Source organism: Fundulus heteroclitus, chromosome 11, assembly GCF_011125445.2.
Source record: "Fundulus heteroclitus isolate FHET01 chromosome 11, MU-UCD_Fhet_4.1, whole genome shotgun sequence".
In the NCBI taxonomy this organism is placed as follows: Eukaryota; Metazoa; Chordata; class Actinopteri; order Cyprinodontiformes; family Fundulidae; genus Fundulus; species Fundulus heteroclitus.
In genome coordinates, this window is record NC_046371.1 from 35911701 (window position 1) to 35930567 (window position 18867).

General features: G+C 41.1%; 1 protein-coding gene across 2 annotated transcripts in view; it reads left to right on the plus strand.

Annotated features, from left to right (window-relative positions):
* Nucleotides 1–18549, plus strand: part of gdpd5a (glycerophosphodiester phosphodiesterase domain containing 5a) — a 32543-nt gene extending 13994 nt beyond the window's left edge. The window contains exons 3-17 of one of the 2 annotated variants that reach the window (XM_036143454.1): nt 1054–1157; nt 2042–2135; nt 2219–2278; nt 2372–2470; nt 4864–4957; nt 5297–5442; nt 8704–8786; nt 9029–9179; nt 9570–9791; nt 11569–11714; nt 12827–12974; nt 13263–13345; nt 15000–15014; nt 15257–15369; nt 17521–18549. In XM_036143454.1, the coding sequence (XP_035999347.1) occupies nt 1054–1157; nt 2042–2135; nt 2219–2278; nt 2372–2470; nt 4864–4957; nt 5297–5442; nt 8704–8786; nt 9029–9179; nt 9570–9791; nt 11569–11714; nt 12827–12974; nt 13263–13345; nt 15000–15014; nt 15257–15369; nt 17521–17612 (1650 nt within the window). In that variant the 3' untranslated portion in view covers nt 17613–18549. The remainder of the gene's footprint in view (nt 1–1053; nt 1158–2041; nt 2136–2218; nt 2279–2371; nt 2471–4863; nt 4958–5296; nt 5443–8703; nt 8787–9028; nt 9180–9569; nt 9792–11568; nt 11715–12826; nt 12975–13262; nt 13346–14999; nt 15015–15256; nt 15370–17520) is intronic. The other variant, XM_036143455.1, reaches the window with a different exon arrangement.
* The last annotated feature ends 318 nt before the right edge of the window (nt 18550–18867 follow it).

The following is an 18867-nucleotide window of genomic DNA, read 5'->3' on the forward strand; positions in this document are numbered from 1 at the left end:
TCGGAATTCACACAAGTGCTATTCATGTGTTGCAGCCGAAAGCCAATTATTACACTAATTATTCTATTATTCTCATGCTATGCAGATGTTCTGTCTGCATGGAGGAAGATTCACTCACCGCAACATGAATTCTGTTGGCCTCCGCCCCAGTGCGCGGCAAAGTTAATCTACACGTTGCAGTACCGTTAAGGTCGCCTATCATACGCTACACCTCCCCCTCAACTCTGCATTAGCTTCTAATCCAGTTAAGCACTGAGGGGGAGAGTGCTGCACTCTGTCCCTTTGCTACATGTCAGGACAGAAGCCTGAAGAGCAAACAGTTACAACGTTCACAGCACACATATCTTCACTGCATTTCTTTAAAGCTGTTTTGGTCTCCTACAGGTTCTCTAGACAAAGTGTCTTCATAGTTGAATTTCTAGGTTAAAAACGTCTTTCTTATTTGCACTCACTACTTAGTAGATGTCAACAGTGGGCAGTAACCCAGTGTGGTTCATCATAACTTGCAGCTGAGTGGAAAGAGATTAAAGTACTTTAGAGTAAGTTTACTTATCTGAGAACCTCTTCTCGTGTAAAGTTTGGAAATATTGCTCTGTTACATTTATCTGATGGGTTTAGATAATAGTATGGGATTAATAGCAAAGAAATGAAGGTATGAAGTAATTCATCTCCAGGGAAGAGTTTATACGTCTCTGGTATTGCTGTGGCGTTCTTTTGGGGCTCTAGTTTGGTCCTTTAGTCCATGAAAAGTTCTAATGATGATTCTAATTCTGCTGAAGTCTTCAGTGTTTATGGTTGTCAAATCCTGTCTGCCTGTTAACTACTGTGGACCTGTACAGGGGGGTACTAAATACAATAGATATAGAAATGGATAAACAGTACAGTTAGTTTAAAAACATTTACAGAAGTGAGAGACATGGTCTGGAAAAAAAACTAAAATACATTAAAGATACTGAACTTGACTCAGACTGAACCTGCAAAACCAGATGGAAGTTTTTGATCTTTTGTCTGATGCATGGAATCTGAACAAGGCTGACTTTCCTTTTTTCACAGTGGGAGTGTGCATGGTTCATCATCTTGGGCAGTTCTTTCCTTCTGCTTCTCTTCTGGGCCTATTTCTGGCTGGTGGCTCAGAATGATTTCAACGACTTCAACTGGTAATTGTTTTTATTCATGATGAAAGTTAATCATTGAGCAAAAGGCTGTTTAAAACATGGACATCTGAAAAGTCAGACACTTCCAGATAAGGTTAGGAACATTGATTTATTGATCCTAATTTGGGTCACCAGTCCCCCAACAACATGATGGGACATAGAGCATATGATATTGTAAGTGCACCCTTTCTTAGTTTGAAGGTTCTACAGCAGGGGTCACCAACATGGTGCCCATGGGCGCCAAATAGCCCCTAGGACCACATGTGGTGCCCATGAGATGTTCTTAAAAAAAAAAACACAATCCACCAGTGAGCTGCATTTAAAACTTTATTTTATTCCGTTACTCCTCTTGTTTAATCACATTTAATCATTTAAAAATGACTATATCTATATCAAAGCATGAAAAATGTGTTTATTTTACATAAAGTTAAAGTGAACTCTGACTCCTCTAGCTCAAAGGTCAGTACTGGTAGCCCTACCTTTGACACAACAGCAATGAAGTAGCTCTGAGTTTCAAAAAGGTTGGTGACCCCTTGTCTACAGTATGTATCCAAGCATAAGATTTAGTTCTGGTTTCCTTAAAGATGATGCTATACATCACAACCAAACATCTACTCTTTGGTCTAATTGTACCAAAGGACACTGGTTTTAGAAGTCCTCAGTTATGTTCAGATGACACACCTTTTCTCCAAGTGTGGAGAATCCAAAGGCATTCCAAGGATAGAAGGGAGCTGGTTAAATGCTGCTTATTTTCCATTGGACTTCTGTTGCATTACAGCTTAACTTCATTTTATTTACACAATAATGACGTGGTGTGATTGAGTTGTGTTGTTGCTGCATCATCGCACCGCCTTAAATAATTCCACTCTTATTTGGTCATACAACAGGTCGTTGTACAATCATTCCGGGGAGTGGAGGGATGAGACCATTCCCATTCTCACCTCCACCACTGTGGGACTTAGCTATATCACATTTCTCTTGGTAATAGTCTTTTTCACACCTCTTGATGTCTTGAACAGTGGTCATTCAAAGTATAGCTCACTGGATCTTCTGTAATTTTTTAGATCTTGGCACTTTTCCATATCTCCTTGGGTCAACAGCTCAATCTCTACTGGGTTCACAAGGTGCTGTAAGATGACATCTTAAGCTGTTAGCACAGATAAACTCAGTTTCCACTTCAGAACCACAGTTTAGGTTGACCTTTCTTCTCTCTACAGATCGGGATAGTGGCTACACTACTCACCACTGTCTCTGGGTTTGTCTCTGTCGATGACATTTGGGGAGATGAGTGGGAAATCATACTTGTTTCACTACAGGTGGGTCTACAAACAATGTTGAGTGTGCACAGGCCATTGCAAATCCCATTTTCACATTTTTAGCAATTTTGATTCCATAATGCCTTTAAAAAAATACTTTCAAAAGTTGTTAAGGACATAGCTCCTGAGGTGAGGTTCTTTGAAGCGTTTATCAGCCATCGTCAACAGTTATTATCTTACCTGCATAGACAGATGTAGGTTTTTAGGAAAATATAATTTCTCATACCGTAGGAAGATTAGGATCTACTAAAACTAGCCCCTAAGCTGATCCACAGAATGTTGCTGTGGAAAGCCCAGACTGAGCAAAATACCTGGTATAACCTCTCAGCCCATCCTAAATGGACTGCTTTCAATGGAAGTAATATTGTCTCATTAGAATCAAACTTTGTTCTACAATGAATTTATAGAATTTATAAAACAGAATTTTTATCCTGTGAAATATATATATATTTTTTAAATATTCCAGTAAAATTTTCAGCTGCAAAAATGTGCCTGCAAAAACTTTCTTACAAGTGTGTTAACCTTTTGGTGACTCCAGCCAAAGCAATCAGCACTAGATCGAGTCAGGCAGCTTTTAGTCAATCAAATTATGGTCATTTGATCACATGACACACCAGTGTGTTGGGCAGATGTTATATTGCGTTCACACCGAATGTCATTCCAGCTAAATTTCCGCCTAAATCGTGTGCCGTTGGTCGCTTGTCTCTTCGCATACATAAACGGTGACGTAAACAGTCACCTTGTCATCAAATAGGAGGAGCTTCTATCCGCTTGCCTGTTGTCTGTTCAATTCACCAGGGCGGACTGGGATTTTACCAAGCAAGTCCCGGCGCTGTATTTAATGTGGAAACCCAAACAACGGCGTTGACGTCCCTGCAGGTCCACCAGATCCTCCAGAGATGCTCCTAGTTTGGGGAGTCCAGGAGCTACGGCTGGATCACGGTCACTTCCCGCATTGCTTCTGTCCGTCCAGGACCCGAAACTGTTATCCCGCTTCGAGGGCGGATCACCCGTGTAACAGAGGTAAGATGAGGAGGTGCTGTGGAGCTCAGACCGGAGCAGCAGGAGAGCAGAGCAAGGGACCAGGCATAGAGAGCACCACAGCCTGCTGCACATGCGGCGGCTGACCAGTTCTGAAGCTACAAGAGGAGGAACGACGATGGATGAATGATTGAGCAGTCCTTTTAACGGCTAAATTAAAACAGTTTTTTTCAAAGAGTCTCACAAACCTCTAAAGAGTGAAAGTCATTGCGGGTTTTTACTTCGCTCTCGCTTCGTGCAGACCGCATCGCGGGCCGCTACCTCGCTCCTGAAAGTGCGTTTGCATATGGATAATATGTAAATCACCCCCCCAGGTCGCCTCATTCGCGTTCGGTGTAAACGCGCTATAAGTCTCTTAACAGTTAGCTGATTAGTGGCTATGTGTTAAGAGACCAAAATGCACCCAGTAAAGTAAAGTAAGAAAAATAATTGCATACATAATTGCACCGGATAAAAATTCTGTTACAAATTCAGAGTCTAAAATAAGTCTGATTCTAATGAGACTATATTTTTCCATATTTTACAGCTAAAAAAGCTAAAAAAAAAAACTAAGACATAGCTTAATGCAAATCTTTCCAGCTTTACAAATGTGCTAACAGCAATAAGAAAATATCTTATGGGCTTAAAGAAACACTACAGTACTCCAATCCTGCCCTATGCATTGTGCCACATCATACCTCCGAGAGGACTGTTCAGCTGTTTAGCTCTATATCAGACGAATATACTTGTCTGATTAGCTCTTGGCCTTTGTCAAATTTCCTGTGATAAAAATGTTGTTTACAGCATGTGGGGTGCTAACTCTGCAAAGCCCTAATTAAAAAAAAATGTAACCATGCTTTTAAGGTATTTCCAACAGTGCGGAGCTTATGTCTCTGTCAAATCTCATTCTACAGTCCTGTGTGGTTAACAAAATGAACAAAATCATATTTTTCTATCATTTCACTTTGTTTTTCATTTTTATTGAGCTTCACCTCATGACAGTTTTGGCCATTTTAAAGAAACTATTAGACTGTTCAGGAAATATACATATACATGTTTTTTTATTTTTTATTTTACATTTAGAGAAGATTTTCTGATATTGGCTTCCTTCTGTTTGCATAGAAACTTTAAAACGCTCCCCAACTTTAGTTGTCTACTTTAACTCGCTGCAGACACAAAGAAAAGCTTACCATTTCCCCATCCCTATCTTTATTTTCCATTTAAAAAGACTAAATGTTTTGTGTGATAAACGAATGCACAAAAATGTACATATAACCCTTGATATAGTTGGATGTGAACAGAGTACTCATAAAAGGCCATTTCCAATTCCATGACATTAAGAGCAGTCGTATAAATGTCTTCTTTGTTACCAGTTTACGGCACCTTTCCTGCACATTGGAGGCCTGGTCACAGTCACTGCTGTGAGCTGGTTGGTAGCTGGGTATGTGGTCCGCAAAGAGAGATCCAGTAAGTGTTGACCTTCATATGAAGTGAATACTGAAGGCTTTCCATTTTCGGCTTCTTTGGTGTGTTTAACCTGTGCTGTTAGAGATTGGCTTTTGTACCATGTTATTGTATATTCCTAACTACTCTATGCATGTGCTGAACAGATTTCCCTGAGGTTTTGAATAATTGTCTGAACTTACTGGGTTATTTCCTTCTTTTTTTAAGAAGGTTATACCACCTAATTAACTGAATCTTCCAAGCAATACATGCTCACAAAGTGATCTAACAACAAATTAATAAAAGTGGTCAAAGATAATAAACATGACATCTGTATCTCTCTTTGCTTTTGTTCTTTCTTAGATTTCCAGGTGATGGTGCTAGCAATCTATATTCTGGTCCTCTTGGCTCTTTGCATGGCACCTCTTACCTTCACCTGCCCCTGCATTATGGACCGTCATGTCCTCAAACCACCGCCAGCCATCATTGGCAGACGAGGAGCGCCCATGGTGAGCTGATACCGCACCAGTTATTTGCTAACAATGGGTGAAATTTAGCAGCAACAGGGAGTTCAATGACATGCAGTGGGAAGGAAGGAGGAAAGAAGTGGGATCTGGGCCTAAGTTCTTGCTCACTATCTTCCTCAGAGATGAAAACACTGTCACATGCTGAAATCCAGTTGTGAAAAAGGCAGATATCAAAATCAGAACAACAACAAAAATGTAACTCACACAAATCGTTACAGAATAAATAAAAAAAACAAAAAATGAGGGTCATTCGGTCAAAACTGACTTCTTGCCCCACCGTGAAGAAATATGTTGACCGGCTGGTATCAGAACCGCTACTTTGTGCCAGAGAACATGGGCCTGGCTGGCTAGATCCAGGCTGGGAACTGCCAGAACTTACAGGGTCTGTGAGTCTTTTCCTGTTAAAAAAATAGAAGTCATAAATATTCCCACTTTTCTTCATTGAATTCCTTTGCATAATCAGACGGCTTTATAGGCCCGTTTACACTACACTATTTTAACCGAGCCGAGACCAGTCCGAGCTCGGTAACCGAGATAACTCTTGTGTGTAAACGGTCAGCAGACTGAACCGGACCGCGCTAACTGCAGACCAGTTCCCTAGCAGGTCTCAGCCTGTTTTTTCTGGCCCGGTTATCTGATAAAGAGCGCATGAGCAGACTGCGTCATGCCCTTACAGTCAGCTGACTGTCCGCGGTTTTTCCGGCGTGTCTGGCTGCACGTCCCGATTCACACTCCATTCAGACAAATTTCAGACAGTCATAATAATACTAGCTTCCTTACCGTGCAACACGGTTTCCAGAGATGATTCTGCTTAGCAGTTTAATGAACCTCAGTGTCTGTCGTTGTTTCCTGCGTCTGTAAATCCTTATTAGACGTTCGTTTGTCTTATCCACTTCCCAAAAGCCAACTCTGTCTAACCATAACATCCTGAATGTTACGGGCGCCGCATTTTTGATTTGCTCGGTCCGGCCTTCAATCCGAGAGAGCGGTAGTACCACAGATCGTCATTAGGAGGCGAGAAGCAACCAAGGAACCAGGATAGTGTGGTGTGTAAACGGTCGTCTTGGCTTGGTTAACTGATCCAAGCTCAGACTAGGCTTGGCTCGGCTCGGTTAAAAAAGTGTAATGTAAACGGGCCTTATGACACCTCAACGTTATGTTAGGCAACATCTTGCTGTGACCTATATTTTTATATTTATCCTTGTGCTGTAAAATTGATAACCTAAGTGTATAATTTGTATCACCTAGTAAGGTAAACTGGATATTAATATTCACAACAGCGTGAAAAATAAATTCAGAAAAGTTCCATGTACTTTAAGACAATGTCTGAGCATTTATTGTGAAGCCACTCTGATCTTGCATATGTTAGTTTTCTGCGATTTGTCTTTTTGGTTATGAAATAATTATTTGATAAGAATAAAAATAGAAATGTCCTTATTTTTTTAATGAAATGTACAATTTATTTTAAATAGAATAACATAACATTTAATTGAATTGTAATAATAAATGCATACATAAATGTTCTCTTTTCCCTCCACTATAGTTTTGTCCTATTTGGTGTTGAGGAAATCCTATTAAAAATCATTGAAATTTGTGAACAGAAGAAATAGTGAAATAGTTCCAGCATTAAGGCCCTACACATACCCTGGTGTTGAGTGACGACATGCGTAAGAATGGAGCAGTGCCCTCAGACTCTGAATAGTCACTACATGCAACAAGGAATTTAACTTCAGTTCCACTTTTCTCTTTATGATGACATTTTAAGTGTGCTATACAAGAATGTAAATAGAAGTGTTTTTGGAATTATGTAAATATACAGTACATTTTATCCAGAAGGGATTGGACTGGTGCAAATAACCATGGCATCGATCTGGATACTCTGACTATTAAGTGCTCATTAGAGACTCTGTGGTGGCTGATTTTAGCAAATAGCACAAAACAGACTGAATACTGACAGTGTGCAAGGTGTCCAAGAGCCGCTGTGGAAGGTTGCAGTTCTTGAGTTGCAGGTGAAAGTCCAGTCTCTACTGGTCCTCCTTCTGATCTACCCCAGGCATAGTGTCGCTGGGGTTCTCTGGAAGTCCATTCTCTTGAGTGAGTTAAGGTCCAGGAGGTTCTGACTGCACCAGTTGACCAGTCAAGCCATCACCTGTCTATGCAGACTCATCACCGTCCTGCATCAGAACGATGACAGCAGTGTTGTCCATAAACTTCAGGATTTTCACAGACGGGTCAGCAGAGGTGCAGTCATTTACAGGGAGCAGACGAGTGGGGAGAGAACAAGTAAAACATTAGGTAAAAGCCCCTAAGGGGGGCTGATGATTCTTGTATGGAAGAAAATGCTTCCCAGTCTCACCAGCCAAACAGGTCAAGAAGTTGGTGATCCACTGACAGGTCTAGAGCAACACCGTGATGTGGGTGAGATGTTGTGTAGGGTGTCTGTGTTGATGGTGTTGAAGACTGAACCGAGTCCACAAACAGGATCCTGCCGTGTATTGTAGGCAGGATGAACTGTAGTCCCAGACTGATTGCATCGTCTGCCAACCTGTTTGCTGGATAAGCAAACTTCAGTGGGTCTATAATCAACAGTCGCTGTTGCTTTTTCTCATGAACTGGGTGGATGGATGCATTTGAAGCAGCTGTGAAGTTGTCAGCTCAGGTTTGCAGGCATGATGGGAAGATATTGTCTGGTCCTGGAACCTTTCTGGTCTTTTGACATTGAAAGAGCCTGTTTACTAACCTGACTCTCGTCAGGTGGATTTTGTTCCGCAGAGCTCCACACATCCATCTGGGATCGCTCCATTGAAAATGTATTTAAGAATGAGGGCCTTATCAAAAATCTTTGCATGTAACTGGATAAACCGCTTGTCTGTCATCTTTACTCACATGCTACTTCAGCAATTTAAGCTCAAGCTACTACTTGAGCTTACATTACTTTGAGAATAAAAATGCATTTTAAGAGAACCTGAAATGTCTAAATCATTTCAAAGCTAAACCTTTGCATGTTGGAGTACATCAACAAAGACCTGAGACAGTGCCGAGATACCATGCATTGCCCAGAGCATCTAAGCTTTTCTCCTGCTCATCTAGATTATATGACTGGGCAGTTCTCTAACATTTACATATAGGCTGCACTGAAAACACTGTACAGTATTTGATTTCCATGTTATCTACTGTCTCTACTTCTGTGTCTTCCCCTTGTTGTATGCATGCTGTAACTGACTGCAGCCCTCTTTTCTCTAGCTGGCCCCTGAAAACACTATAATGTCCTTTACCAGAGCCCTGCAGCATGGGGCTGGCTCCCTGGAAGCAGACGTCACCATCAGGTAATTGATCAAAAAAATGAGTTATTCATATTTAATGGTTTGACTGTGCTTTCAGCTTCCATTTTTAGATCCCGTCTGACATGTGGGATGGTAGTTAGAGATTGATAGGAGAGGTGCAGTAAAGCTGTGATGTATGGAAAAAAAAATTAATCACATAGTATGCCTGTAAATTTATTCTGCTCCATATTTATTGTGAGATGTATATGCTGAAGATAAAACAACAATGTTTTTGCCTCTTTAAGCGTGGATGGAGTTCCTTTCCTCATAAGGGACCATACTTTAAGACGGACCACAGACATCAGTAAGGTCTTTCCCTCCAGAGAGCATGAAGACGCCTCCTTCTTTAACTGGACAGAGATTCACTCTTTAAATGCAGGCCACTGGTTTTTGGAGGTACTGAATTCAACTTTGCCTCAGACAGCTCCTAATCCGCCAGTCATGAAATGAATTCACATCTTTCAACATTCTGTTCACTTATTGTGTTAAAATGTCTGAAAGGTATACAAGGGCGCAAGATACATTTGTGTGTGTGTGTGTGTGTGTGTGTGTGTGTGTATGAGAGAGAGAGAGAGAGAGAGAGAGAGAGAGAGAGAGAGAGAGAGAGAGAGAGAGAGAGAGAGTCGATGCCTGCGCGAGAGCGATGACCTCGCGCTCTGTCTAGCGCGACTCGCTCTCGCGCTCCTCTCTTCTCTCCTCTCTCTCTGCTCCAGAGAGTAGAGATGTAGAGAGGAGAGAGAGAGAGAAGGCCGTCTCAGCCACTCAGTTGCTTTCTTCTGCTTTCAGAGCGACCCCTACTGGACAGTAAACACTCTGAGTGCGAAGGATCGCAGCAAGATAGGAAACCAGACGATTTGCAGCTTGGTAGAGATGCTTCGTCTGGCAGCAAGGGCCAACAGCTCTGTGCTGCTCAACATCCGCAAGCCTGCACCAGAGCATCCCCGCTTCCGCAGCTGGTTTATGGACACACTGTGGACTCTGCAGAAAGCAGGGATTTCGCAGAAAAAGGTGATGCAGAGATGCACAGAGAAATGGGCTAGTGACTGTGGATGGAATTCTAAACAATAATACTTGATTTCCATCATTACTAAATGAAAAGACGGTGGTGATGAAGTTCCAGCACTTTTATTGGGAAACAGAGCAGAGATCACATAGATATAAAGTAATCGCACCCCATGGTCCTGCTGCAGTCTGCGTCTGCCCTGTCTCTGCTTGTCTCGCTTTTCGGCTCCCCCTAATACTGCACAGTGGCCTTCACTCCTGTTCACCTGCTCTCTCCTATATAGTCCTGCCTCAAACCTGTTCTCTGCCAGATCATTGTCTTATCAAGCCTTTGGTGAGTTTAGTCCAGCATTTCCTTTTGCCTGTTGATTTGACCCAATTGCCTTTTTGACTTCTGAGCCAGCCTGAATCCTGAACTTGTCTTTCCTGCCTTATCTGACTGCCTGCCTGTTATTGACCGACCTGATTCTGTATTTTTGCCTGTTTTGGACTGCCATTTTTTGTACCATTTTTTGGATCATTCTGACCGTTGAGCCTGCCTGCCCCTGTATTACCAAGATCTACTCATTAAAACCTGCTTTTTCTCGTACCTTGCGTGTCTGGTTGAATACTGGGTCCTCCTGTCTCTGATCCCTGACAGTCTGCAGAAAAGAAGAGAATTCAGACTTGACTTAGACTTGTGCTCTATTGGTCCAAGGCTTCAAGCTGTTAGACTTGAGTGCCAAGAACAATCTTTATCACATGTAATCAGAAAGACAGTACATGTAGATCATTTCAGTAAATGATCACTTTTGTTCCATCTGATGAACCATAGTGTATAAAAATTACCTGGTCATCGTGGTGATGTTAAAACTCAGTATTTTAGCTACAGAGCACAGCTTGAACACTGTATTGACTGGTGTTCTATTATTTGTCAATTTTTCTATGAACATACATTCCTACTTATACTTCTGGTGTAATAAATGGTAAACCTGACTATTTTTAACAGTTTTATTACATGTAAATTCTAAGATAAAAATTAGGAACGCTCATGCTTTATATTAGGTGATTGATTTAGGTTTTTAAGCTGCAATAATTGTGTTTAAGGCAGACTAGATGGCCTGCATCTGATAAGAGAACATTAATGTTGGTCGTTAAACACTTGAGACTTGATGTGAACTTGTAAAAAATGTGAACATCACTATAGCTAAATGCCATCATGTTCCAGTATTGACGAGACTCTTTGCTTTAAAGTAGAAGATGCAGATTTTTCTTTAAGGACTACTCTATCAGAGACACAGTGGGACTTTGCCTCTGCTCCTAATACAATTAATTAACGATCACTACTGGCAGTAAGGCTTAGAACAACATTGTGAATACTGTTTAATGATTGTTCCTAAAGAGAAACTGCAATTGGCTGAATTTGGTAGTGGCAGCCGAGAGATCTACAAAAACCGGAGATCAAAACGGTGGGGCAGCTTAATGGGTAGTCGTCTCTTGATCTGAAAGTTGTTGACTCGTTTCCAATTTCCTCCTGTCACATTTCCATGTGGTCCTGGGCAAGACACTTAACCCCAAGTTGCCTACCGATCTGCGTATCAGTGTGTAAATATGTGTGCATCTGTGTGTGTGTGATTGGATGGATGTGGCTCTGGTGTAAATTCTGACCATTCATTTACCAACGCTAATCAGTGCTTAATAAGTCATTGAAGTAATAGCATCACCCTTAGATGATCATGTTTTAAATCCTGAAAGCACACACTGTTCAGTCAGGATCTTCTCATGTTCCACTTCATTCTGCCAGGTGACGTGGGCCCCAGACACTGACAGAGGAAGGGTGCGAGGGCTTCTGCAGACCACAAACGAGAAGCTGTCCGTGGAAGAGATAAGGCACCGGGGAATTACAAGCCTGACCCTCCACTACAGAAAGATCAGCTACGAGGACATTCAGTAAGGCCGAGCACCTATCGCTTAGCAACCAGTAAAGGCCTCAGAAGCTGTCCTAGGAAGATAAAAAGGAGTTTATTTTTAGCTGAACTACTGATATCCAGTAATGAATCACAGGCTCAGAAGTTTTAACTTCTTCCTTATGCAAAAAGTTTTATTGCACACAGCAGATCAGTTACGACTGTACTGAAATGTCTAAGCTGTTGCACTGATCTATTGATTTATATGCAGTTGTTTTTAAAGATCAGGAGACATAAAGGCAATGGAGCAAAAAGTGTCAATCCTTTCAGTGGCACTCATTGTGCAGTAAAATCTCATCATTAAAATACTATTTCCAGAAGGAACTGCAGTTCACTTTGAGCATGCCCCAAATACAGAAGGTAGACAAGGACAACAAACACTGTAAAATGGATTTCTTCTCTCAATACATTAATATTATAAAGTATTCAGATTATAAGAACTAAAGAGAACATATTTGATTAAATAAGTTTGCTTTCAAAAGGTTGGTCTTATCTCAGCTATTCAGATAAGCATTGATGTGTTGATGCTACAAAAGAGGAGAGGGAAGTTAAAATAATAAGCTGGAGGGAAACATTGTCATTATATGTTTACAGCATTAGACAGGAGTGTGGTTTAAGACCATATGGTTAGATACACTACTTCATCCATATGTGCATTGCTTGTCATATTAACTTTGAAAGGGAATGGACAGGCTAACTGTAATTTAGTTATTTTATACTTTCAAGGATTTTAGTTTCTGGTTGTAAAATAAAAGCGGATGACATCACTGAAGGGAGTCACGTTCACTTCAAGAAAGAAAAGTAATAAGACTGAGCTTTAAAGTGACCTAAAAGGTTTTTTTTTTGTTTGCAAGGATAACTCCCATTCCTTCTGGCGTTATGACATTTTGCATGAAATGATTTGCTGGATAAACACCTATTTCTAAAGGCATGCCCAGCAAACAGATGTCACAGCAGACTAAGAGAGGTTTTACTTCCCACTGGCTGCAGGGGGACGGCACAGGACGCAGGAGAGTGAAGAGACCAGAGAAGCGAGCGTAGGCGGGCCTCTGTTTTCACTGCTGACGCAGTGCTGTTCTTTTGCTCCCCCCTCAGGGTATATCTGGCCAACAACGTGAGCCTGACTGTCTACCCTGTGAACGAGCCCTGGCTCTACTCCATTCTGTGGTGTAGCGGGGTGCCTTCCGTGTCTTCTGACGCCCCTCAAGTTCTCCGAAAAGTGCCTTACCCAGTCTGGCTCATGGTAAGCCGCTCTCTCATCCCATGCACACATAGTTAGACCAACAGACAGAGTAACACAGAGAGACCGTAGGACCGACCCTTTGATGCCCCAGTGACAAAAAGAAATGTAGGTCAAGACATTAGGTCAGCACAAGAACAACAGGACCCTGGTTAAGAGGGTAAAGAACAAATCTGAAGAGAGGATTCTGTACTGAACTATTTAGCCTTCCTCAATGCCTGCAGTAGCTTTAGGTGACATGTAGCGCTGGCAAAAACAGGAAATTACTCTTCTTTTATCCATCTCCCTCAGAGTCACAGTGCATACAACTTCATCTGGATCTCTTCAGACCTCGTCTCTGTCGCTGTCGTCATGGGGATTTTCTTTTTCCAGAAGTAAGTTTGTTTTCAGAGACATAACGTATCTGCACAAAAGGCTTCCATCCACCCTATTCCTTATTTAAAATTTTATTGCATGTCCAAGCAGCCAGACTTTCTTGTAAAAAGTGGTTATGATCAACAGTTCTCCAGCCTTTACAAACAACACTTCTTCACTCAAACATGGTGCTTAACCTACTGTTGGTATGGTGGTAGATTTTTGCAGCTGAACGGCTTGTTTTTCTTCCAAAGGCTCTTGGCACCTTGTTAAAGTCCATAGATTTTAATAAACGTTTAGAATATAAGGACATTTTAAATAACTGTCTTTGGACCTCTGTGTGCAAACTGTGCATGGGTCATTATTGGGTCTTTCAGCATGTTAATGAATCATTGCCGGTTCAAGAAATGGTTCTCCAGACATAACAATCTACTTTCTTCCAGGGTAATCCTAATCCTTGGGTGTCAATCTTGTAAAAGACCTATGAAGAGCGTTGTTGAGAGTAGAGCATCATAGAGAACCCAGGGCTCCACCCGAATACCGTTCATTATAACTCCTAGCTCCTGCTCTTAGCTCCTGTTCCCGGGCCTTTCATGGGGTCACCAGTAAGAACTCTATCGTTGGGAGGAAAGGAGCTTCAGATTGCTGTGCCGTTTTTGGACAGCCTTTAACTCCGATGTCATTACATGACGGAAATCCACATGGATGGTGCGAGTCAAATCTGGGTCTACAGCCTTCTGAAATTGAACTACAAAGTGTTTGCTCTCTTCACAATTATGCCAACCGCTGACGCACTTCCGCTTTGGCTAAAGAGTCCTTACCCATTAGGGGTATTTGGATGGACCCCAGGAGTCTCTGGATCTTAAGAGACTGTGTGAAGACGAATGGCCAAAGATGCCTCTCTCTGTATGCTCCAGACTTGAAATGTTGTAAGAGAAGACTAGATTTTTCTGGCTGACAAAATTGTGTTTTTTTTAACTAGTTACAGCAGAAGTAGTAATAAAATTATTATTTCTTAACTCTGGATTCTTTCATTGCTGACAAAACTATCCCTGCTATTTACCTCCTGACCAAAGACAGTCCTGCTGGAGATGTGTCCAGTGTCTAGAGAAAGAAAACTGACAGTAAAGCAACGATTGTCTAACATTTACAGAAAAGGTCCGGCTTCACAGTTTGGGTCATTTCTGCAGATGGCAGGTTTTGAAAGGTGGGCGCCACATTTTCATTCGGCAAACTTACTTAGCTCAGCAGTTTTACAGTCGGCAGGCTTCTCTGACATTTCTGCAGGGTGACTGGTTTAAAATGAGTCTGGAGTCAGCAGAGGTGTGCTGACACTGAGCTTCACCACGTGGTTCCTCATACTTCCTCTTCATCGTATCTATGACGTAAAGCCAGCTGAAATCTGTGTGAGAATCCATTAGCTCCATAACATTTTGGAGTGTTTTCTCGTACTGTCTCGTCTGTTTTGTAGTGGACAAGAGCTTCCACACGTCACAGCCTCCACTATAACTCGTCATTCTTGTTGTGTCTTGGTCATCTGGGTGTTTTTGTTTGTCCTCTGTGCCGCATCCTCACACTATCGTCCTGTATCTTCTCCTCTGACACTCTTTCTTTGTCCTGCACTCTGCCTGATCTGCATTCAACCTTCCTCTGCTGCTCCCTGGCATCTGTCAGCTACCATATGATCAGGTAACTGCAGCATCTGTCTCAGCCTTTATTTCCACCCCTCTTTATCCTCCTCGTTGTGTTGTCTACGCCTCACACTCCAGGGCTGATCCCTTGTCTCTTCACTGTACTCCTGTACCTAATTTTCACCAGTGTGTGTCAAGTATTTTTACACGAGAACTACTTCGTTACGTAGGATGCTGGCGCTTTTTCTAGCCAATACCTCCTTTTTTCTGACAAGACTTTGAATGTGTTTGCTGTAACAGGTGGAAGATAAGCGGGATGCAGAACTATAACCCAGAACAGATCATGCTGAGCGCTGTGGCACGGCGAACCAGTCGAGATGTCAACATAATGAAGGAGAAGCTCATTTTCTCAGGTGCCGCTAAGATTTCTGAACCTGTGCAACCTGTGTAAACGGCTATTGGTTGGGAGCAGCCGAGATTATAAAGTCTGACTGCAGCTAGGAGGAACGACCTGTGGAAACGTTCCTTAGAGCATCTGGGATGCAACAGTCTGTCATTGAAAGAGCTCCCCAGCAGCTGGAATATCGTGAACAAGGCTTTGAACACCGATTTAATGTAATTTATGAGCCAAGTATAAGGGAACATTAGAGGTGGAAGAGAGGGGCTTGCTGTTGTTATTACAGTTAAGAAGGTACAGTTCAGGATTTTTGAATTGAGGTTCTATCAAAAGCTATCAGCAGTTAATATCTTACCGGCACTAGATAACTCTTATGGGGTTTTCATTTAGCTTAAATCTAAATTAGCTAGTCCCAGAGGTTGAAGCTACTGGGTCCAGGAGGAGCCAAAATCACAGTGGACTTGTATCGTCTTAAAACATGTCTGATTAATAAACAGTTCGTAGGAATAAGCAGGCGAACACGTTTGTGTTTTATGCACCTTTAAAGTGCTCACTTTTCTCTTTGGTGATTGTTTACATGGAAGCTGATGATTATTTACACAGAAAATGATGAGTGTAGCAGGTGGCGCATCAACATGTTCAGGTTCTGTGTTTTGGTCATTTTTGCATCATATTGTCTTTGGTGATAATCCTGAGTCAGAGGGACAAGCCTGTTACCGGTTCCGATTAGTTTCTGCACTAATTAGCGGCTAAAGTTTTGGCCTATCCTTAATATGTTAACTGTGAATATTTACTCACTTTTGCCACATTAGCTATTAATTATTTTATCAAATGATGAGTAATGAAGGAGGTATGGGTGTAGAGAAGGCGTGTTCTCCTTATTAAGAAGAAAAATTGGATCCAAATAATTTAAAAGCGGTGGTTCCACATGTTTCCCTGTGTTAACTGGTATCGACAGTAGGTAAGAGCCGTTGAGCTATATAGACTCCAGACCAACTCCCCAAGCAGGATACACATCTGGAAGGGGGGCTTTACATAGACTTAACTCCATAATGAGGATATCTGTAATGGATAACATTACCTTATGCTTACTACTTCACTGTTGCAGACACATTAAGGCTGACTTATACTAGCGTATTGGGTTGTTGTGCCAGTCTGTGCCGACTGGGTGCGAGCCCATAGGCAACATTTACTTTAGTAAATATCTTCAGAAAATCTGAGTTTATCTGTTGTCTCATGTCTCAATACTACACAGAATTACTGGAAGGTTTGAAACTATGCGTTGAAGTGTAGTTCATCTTGGTATTTTTGTTGTGCCATTTCGCATGTTTAAGTTATTTGATGTTTAATAAATAACTCTCTGTCTGTTAGGTATTGTCTGGTGAATATAAGCCCAATCAGCTGATATTAGGACAATAGTTAAAAGAGCGATTCAAACACTGGCATTCTTCTAACAGCAAACCAGCACACACATTGAATAAATGAGTGACAACTTCTCTTCAAGTATAAAAATGTATTATCAGAAATAAAATGAGCATCCAGAGAACACCACTGTATAATGTTGTTTATCAGAATTAATACTATATTTCAATCAACAAATCCTCTCTACTAGGCCAGTGAAACTTAACTAAACTACTAAGCAAAAATATGGTTAAAGAAACTAAGGAACCAAGGTACACACAAAAGAACAAAAGGACATATAGTCCTAGATAGTTGAATACCATCATCATAAGAATAAAACAGTGAATCTTGGGTTCACTGCAGATCCAAGTTAGATAACCAAAATCCATCTGAAAGAATGTGGATTGAGGCTAAATCAGGTTAACTAATTTAGGAAAAATTAGGAAAAATAGTTCCTCACTGTTCCACTGAAGAAGAGATTGTAGGGGGGGGGGGGCACGTCTTTACAGAGTGGGCCCACTGCTGTGTCTGATTCCACAGAAGACAGACTGTAGCTACTTAGAGCATTAGACACAGTCTGATTTCAGTTCACTTGGCTGAAAGCACTACGTTGTCCATACTTATTTAAAACCCTGTTTATGAAATTTGAACTTTTTTTTGTGGTTGTTGCAAACCAGAGGGATGTTCAGCTAAGTGAATGATTCCAGCTTTATGTATGTTCAGCTTAACATTATCGGTTTTATTTCTGTCTTTTTGTGTCTTTCAGAGTTGAACAACGGCTTGGGGAGCACAGAGGAGCTGTCTCTGTATCCTGAGAATGGCCGTGCTACATATTCTCATGGAGGCCTCAGTTGCTGAACAACACGGATAGTGACAGTAAAACTGTTGGATTTCAGTTGCTTCACAGTTCCCACTCTGAAAATATTTTCAGCCAGAAGAGAAATGTGTCCTATCAGAGGCACTGAGATCATGAGTGTGTAGTTACCATCACAAGCGCTGACAAACACTATATAGCCTGGTTGTCTAGTTGAAATGTTATTAAAAAAAAGCTGTTTTACTGAGAAGGTCATTTTCAATGTATTTGTTGTAAACCATCCTTCTTTAACCTAATACAAGATTTCCATTAAACCCTGTATTTTCGTCTTAAAAAAGGATAAACACATCAATCACCATATTACTAGCACAAAGTACAAACAGTCAGCTGATCTGTTTAACACATAATGAGTAAAGAGCCAGGCTAACAAATGACCTAAACCTAAAATGATTAATGCTTATAGTTGACTTTATTGGTTCTAAGAAATATGTACCATTGAACTTTTTGTTTTTTCCAGTTGAGATTTTTCTTTTTTTATCCAAACTAAACTGAGTTATGTATGTTAATAACTATTATAAATATACCCTCGGTTTGTTCTTTGTTTCTTCTCAGAGGATTTTTAATTGTTTCAACAACTTGCATTTAATATTTTAAATTCGCATGTGTTATCTTTATGGTATCGGGCTGAAAACATGTGGGAAAATGTTTTTTTTTTTTTTTTTTTTGCATTTTCATGGTTTAAGTTGCTTTGGGGCTTCGCAAGGATGTTGTCGATATTCTGCCTCTTCTGTAATGCCATGATTGTTTTACATGTGTATGTAAAGTCCATTTAGCTATTGTGACTTTCACATGCTGCCTTTTTGTTACATGGATGTGCTTGTAGAGCATTTTGACCTTGTAGGGTTTTATAACAGTTTTGAAGTCCAGCTACCACTGTAGCTGTAGACGTAGTAAATAAATACATTTTCTCCTTTCTTATAATTGAGTAGCTTGTCTTTTGTGGAAGTTCTGGACACGTCCGGTCGCCCGCGGACATGTGGGGGACAAATGGGTCAACTGTCCCAGACGGAGGGGGCCCCAGAACTGGGTCTTTGACCACTAGATTATAGACAGGAATAATGTTTCAAAATATTATTCTGTAAAAAATATTTATTATTTGAGTTAATAAAATCTTCATATGCATATATGTAGTATGTTTTTTGTTTAATGAGGGACCACCCGTAACGGAGAGACAGACTGTGTGTGAGATGGAGAGGACAGCAAAGCCCTCCCCGTCAAGTCATTTCTAAAGAATGTTGA